The sequence below is a fragment of the Pteropus vampyrus genome, unplaced genomic scaffold (genome assembly GCF_000151845.1).
Source record: "Pteropus vampyrus isolate Shadow unplaced genomic scaffold, Pvam_2.0 Scaffold417, whole genome shotgun sequence".
Taxonomy (NCBI): domain Eukaryota; kingdom Metazoa; phylum Chordata; class Mammalia; order Chiroptera; family Pteropodidae; genus Pteropus; species Pteropus vampyrus.
In genome coordinates, this window is record NW_011889198.1 from 256,485 (window position 1) to 262,484 (window position 6,000).

Consider the following 6,000-nt stretch of genomic DNA (forward strand, 5'->3'; position numbering starts at 1 on the left):
CACAAAGCACAGCTAGGGAAGGACAGAACCCAGGGACCTCACTCACCACATCCACTGATCTCCAAGGCCAGTGTGGCCCTTGTCACCACCTGGTAATTCTGTCACATATGTTTAATTGAATCCTAACGAACTTCCCAAAGTGGCCGGAAAATCTAGTCTTTCTTCAGATCACCACCCTCATTCTGTCCCCTAAGCTTCTCACCCTTCACCGACAACTAGGTCACCACTTAGAATGTTTAAAGTTAAATAATGCAGGTCACGTAAGAAAATTACTCTGTATCACTTCCTAAACCAACTTTTCTCGGTGCTGATTTTTCAGTTGAGCTGACAAAAATCTTCTAAGGCAGCGGTCCCCAACCTTTCTGGCACCATTACCCCCAATTTAGAGATGAAGAAAGCAAGGCACAGAGCGGCGAGGTAACACACCCATATCACCCAGGAACCCACGAAGCGGCGGCGTTAAGATGTGGACCTGAGCAGGCCGGCTCCACACCTGTGCTCTTTCTTAACCGGTAGGCTCTGGTGCTTAGAGACATGGGTGCCAGGAGAGCACAGAGAGGTCACTGACAGTTCACGCGCCCGATCGGGTTAGGGCAAGGCTGTGCCACCGCGCCCAGCGCCAGATGCTCTCCTACGTGTGGAAGCGATCAAGCGGGGAGAGGGGGCCAGAGAGGCCTTTCTTACTCTGCAAACCACAGCTCCTCCAGGCTGAGTATCATGGGGTTCACCGTGTACAGATGCTCCTCGTTCCACTTCTTGGCGTTCCTGTAGCCACTGTGCCAGGGCACAGGGGCCCGGATGGCCCTCTGAGGAAACGCACGGGGCACGCTCTCGATGAAGAGTCTCTTTCTCTCCATGGGGTCCATGAGGATGTAATCGACTGTAACCGACAGGGCACACTCTGTGTTAGGCAGGGCCCCTGCGCACCTGTGCTCTTAGCTTCAACCTGAGAAGGTCCACGGCCTCTGTCCACTTATACCTGGAGATGCTCCCTCATGGACAAGGCTGTTGACAATGCCCTGAGTGTAAGTGAAATCGGGGCAGTGCCACCCTGCTGTTTTGGGGTTTCCTTCTGAAGTTATTTCGGGGGAAGGAGGCAGTCACTTCACAGACCCCAGAGAACCTGGGGTCGAGACCTGTCGGGGTATCTAGTGCGTGGCAATGTGCCGCTGCCTCATCGGGCGATTTCTCACACCGAAATAGTTGCACGGAAAAATCAACGCAATGGGTGACACCAGCTACTTATGAAATTTAGAGACCAAATATTTCACATGCTAAAGAAAGAAAGACTGGGAAAAGCTTCGCGGGAGAAGTAACGGTTGAGCTGGTCTTAACGGACGGGTAGGAATTCGGTATGAGACTCCGAGGGGAGGATCACTGGGGCAGGAGAAGTGGCACGTGACGAGGCACGCGCGGCCCCATGACTTCCGCACGCCGTGCTCGGGCTGCTGAGTCATCCCGTGGCAGAAACGTCAGGTGGAGCCGGTAGAGCCCAGAGCGCCAAGACTGGAAAAGAGGTCGGGTTGGGATTTGAAGGGCTCTGCGTGTTCATCTTCACCTGTCTGGTTCTACCTGGCAGTCGACAAGGAGCCGTCACACTGAGGCCATTAGAAAGTCAATTGGGAAATTAAAAATACCTAGACAAGCTGGTAAAGATGGCTGCTGTCCAGATGCGACAGGAAGGTCCCAGGGAACTAAAATGACCTCGCTCCTCCTTTGATGTGTTTCTCTCATGGCTCACTATCGTCCAACAGTTCCCAGTGACCCACGGTGAGCACAAGACACGGGGCCAAGGACAGAGGGGCGTGAGGCTCAGTAAGGTGTCCTTTACCACCGAAGGCTGAACAGTCCAATAAGGAAGCTGAGACCCGTGAGAAACGCAAAGACAAGGCCCGTCTTAAACAACAGCAGAGAAACAGTGGCACAGAGGAGCCGAAGCTGGACGAGTCGAGAGCAGAGACGAGAAGGGCGCTAAATGCAGGGGACGCGGTGACCGCTGAGGGTTGTAGAGAAACAAAAACACTTGAGAGAAGAGGCGGGTATTGAACGAGGTTTTAAACTTCAAGCAGGCCCTTGCCACTCACGGTATCACCCCCAGGTGAGCAGATCTGCTGCCTCACCTGGGAGCTTGTTAATACTATGCAGAGTACCGGGCCGCCCCAGACCTGCCGCAACAGAAACCGCATTTTAACCAGCCCCCGGGTTTGTGGATGCAGATTAAAGTGGAAGCACTGTTTGCAGACACAGCTGATGGTTGGAAAGGGGGGTGTTTGAATTAAAAAGTTAAATGATGTTTTTGGCATTTTTGGAGGAACCAGGGTAGAGGACCGATAGTGGGAGGAAAAAAGGCGCCCTCCGCATGGGACCCGCGCCCCCCCATTTCTGCCGAACCTCACCGATGCTCTTCTTGAGGCTGTTGTAATAGTCATTCTCCTTCTCCTCTATGAGGATGGTCATCAGGGGCTCCAGCGAGGGGCTCGTCAGCAGCGCGTTTGAAATCAGGTTTGAGACCCGAACCATCACTTCGCTCTCCTCCGGGGCAATCATATCTTTTTGGATTCCGTGGGTCAGGTAGTAATAGTATCTCTTCCATAAACAAACCACCGGGAAGAAAATGGTCATGACCGGCGAACGGTGCCCACCTGCACCTGCCCACAGCTGCCAAGGGGCCCCATTCCCCCAGCACCCACCCCCACCCACCCATCATGCGCTGCAATCACGCCTTCTGGGCCTGTGACTTCACGCTCAGTGCTCTAAGATCATTGGTACGTTTTCCCCGAGACTCTGGAGGGTTCAACTAAAGCCAGCGGGATCTCAGCGGGGTGAAAGGAAGGACTTGACAAATGGAGACAGGAGCAGAGGAGTGAGCACTGGGGCCAGGGACGAGGCCGCGTAATCGGATGAGCTTTAAATAGGAAAATAATAAGGAATGGTAGAGACTGAGACACACTGGAGAATGTATTTCTCATCTAAAGGAGACGGCTACTTCTCAGCTTCAAATATCTTAACTTTTTCAAGAGAGGTTAGAAATTTAGCTTCTGTGAGATTTCTTTTATTTTCAAAACACATCTATAGGCCAAATTCAGCTTCTGGTAGGGTTGCCAGATAAAATACAGGACATGTTGAGACACACTTATACTAAAAAATTATTCATTTTTTCAAATTTAACTGGGCGTCCTATTTTTCTGTTTTGTTTTTGATTTTCCAAATCCGGCAACCCTAGCCTGCAGGTCATCATTTTGCAACTGATATTCTAAGAGGACCTACAGGCATCGATTTCTAAGACTGACTTAGAACAGAGAATTCTCTCTCACACACACACACACTCACTCACTCACTCACTCACTCACTCTGGACGTTGGTGACTCTGCTATTTAGAATCACTGAGATGCCAAGAGCAAACGGGGGGAAAGGAAGCAGCAAGCCTGTACCTCCAAGTCTGATTCAGATGGCTTGGGTTCCTGACTTTCAATTTCCATCTCCTTCTGTAACATGACACGAATCTGTTCTTCGGGACTCATTGGTCTGCTTCCTGGGGCGGTCGGAGAGGCCACCACCTCCTTCTTCAAGAGGCAGGACATCGAGGTGTTGCAGACCAACTTGATTCTGAGAAGATGACACAGCTCAGCCCTGGGCTCTGTGCAGGGGTGCTGTGGGGTCAGGCCTACTTTCTCCAACCAGCGAGTGTCCCCCTGCACTAGAAGCCCCTCTCCTCCATGTCGGCTAACAGCATGGTATGTGTGGACTTCAGTGATGACCTCTAACCACGGAACACCTCATAGGTGCATTAGCATTGGTTTCGCTCAGTTGGTTAGCTTATGTTTATTTAGAGCCTAAAAGTTTTTAGGATTCAGGGGAATCGAGGAAAAACTCCACCGGTTACTGAGTGTCTGGGAATGCTCTGAAGCCGAGAGGCAGAGCATGCCCCCAGTGAGACCACAGCCCTCTTTGGTTCAGCCCGGTGTCCTGAAATCCCGTCCCCACAGTGGCACCTTACCCGGTGAGATCCTCTTTGCCTCGGGGAGAGAACTTCATTTTCTTCTTGTTGGGTTCAGCTGAGCTTTTAGTTGCTAGAATCGTGGAGAAGACAGACATCAGTGATGGGCAGTGGCCTCGGACCGCCCTCTGTCCACAGGATGTGACTCTCAGGACAGTCCAGGAGCATGTTAAGGGAGTGGGCTTGGTGTGGCAGGCTGAGGCGGGAGACGCAGGCTCCGGTCCCGCCTGTCCCACCGACTACCGGTGTAGCCCTGAGGAAGTGACTTTATCGCTCCAGGCCTCGGCTTCCCCAGCCATGGAACAAGGATGGGCACACACACCTTCCATAGTCATCTATTCGTTTGGTGAGTGTTAGAAACTGCCTTCTCAAGTCACTCCCAACCCTGTACGCTGTTTTCTTAACGTCAGGTCTATTCGTGTTTCAGATTTTTCTTTCAAAAAAACTCAGACTTTTACACTTAATATATTTATTTTAAAGGGAATATTATATGCTTATCGCAAATAGGAAAACCAGTATCATTTGTAATAAATATAATTACTGCAAATAGAAAAACAGTATTATTTGCAATAAATAAACAACAAACTACAAATAAATCCAATAAATGATATAAAGCTCTATTATTAAGCTCTAACTAAGATACTGTTTCTTAGGCCTCTAGTCTAAGGAAATGAACAAGCAGTAGAGAAGTGTTAAAGACATGCTAATATTAAATTGACATTTCGAGAGAATCAAAGAGAACTGAAGACTCGAGATATATTTCGAATTCCTACTTTGAGCTCCTAAATCTACTGCTAATATAACAGTAACGAACAAAATTCTCGTTAAAAATTAAAAAAACAAAACAAAACAAAAACCATTGCATTGTTCAACAAGACGCTCTTGTACGTGGACCAGAAATAAACACAGGGTGAAGCAAAAGTCATGACAGTGGCTTCTGGGTCTAGGGTGGGCAGAAGTAGGTGTTCGCTTCCTGGGGGAGCGATAGGATCCAGGAGCACACCATGCTTGTGGGGAGCTGGAGCTAAGCTCATGGCATAAATCCAAGGCTACAGCGAGCCTGCTCTACCCGTGAAGACAGGCTGAAGATTTATCAGCACCGTCATGCAGATACATCACATGTATCCTCCACTCACATGGTGACCAGAGACGGCAGAGAAAGACTGATCATTATTGGCCAAGCCCCACAATGCCTCAGAGACCAGATCTACGAGATCCCTAATTATCACCAAGCCACCAATATAAGATCTGGTACTTACGTGGGGTCCTAAGAGGCCAGGTGAAGGCATAAGGGGGGAAAAAAAAGCTAGATTAAGAAGGATCAGAAGAGTACAACCAGTGTAAATATGATTACATTTATATGTGAGACCGAGCAAAACTAACCAGTGGTAAGAGAAATCAGAAAGTGGCTACTCTGGGGTGGGATGGCGTTGGGCAGGGGTAAGAACTGATTGAAAAAGAACACACGGGAGCTTTCTGCAGTGTCAGAGATGCCCCGGCTCTCATTAGAGTGATGGCTATATGGTATAAAGAGTGGTCAAAACACACCAAACCAAATACTTAAGATCGGTGCCTTTCACCGTGTGTGAATTATATACCTCAATAAAAAACGAGGTGGACGCATGCAGCAACACGGGAAAAGACTCTCAACACGAGATTGCCAACTAAAACCCACGAACGCATGAGAAAAACCACTACTGAAAAAAGTAGCCAATAAAGTCAACAACCAAGGATTAGATTTACAAGTGGAAAAAATACAGCAATACCAATATTGTTCCAAAAGAAACATTTAAGTTTCTCCAAGTGATACAGAAAGGGCTATGCCCATAAGAATAGAATGAGAAATAGGCGGGCGGGGCACCTTTAAGGAGGAACAATTAGAAAATCTGAAAATGAAAAGATATTGTCATTAAAACAAAAAACATTCATTAGACATGATAAACTCAAGACTGAACAGAGTTGAAGAGCAAATGACGGAATCAGAAGATATAATTGAAAAATTC

At 48.5% G+C, this 6,000-nt stretch overlaps 1 protein-coding gene across 1 annotated transcript in view; it reads right to left on the reverse strand.

The window, feature by feature from the left end:
- DNAH3 (dynein axonemal heavy chain 3) overlaps positions 1 to 6,000 on the reverse strand; it is a 149,540-nt gene that overhangs the window by 132,249 nt on the left and 11,291 nt on the right. The window contains exons 5-8 of the mRNA XM_023523811.1: positions 3,998 to 4,125; positions 3,432 to 3,606; positions 2,397 to 2,586; positions 685 to 880 (exon numbers count right to left, since the gene is read on the reverse strand). Coding sequence (XP_023379579.1) covers positions 685 to 880; positions 2,397 to 2,586; positions 3,432 to 3,606; positions 3,998 to 4,125 — 689 coding nt within the window. The remainder of the gene's footprint in view (positions 1 to 684; positions 881 to 2,396; positions 2,587 to 3,431; positions 3,607 to 3,997; positions 4,126 to 6,000) is intronic.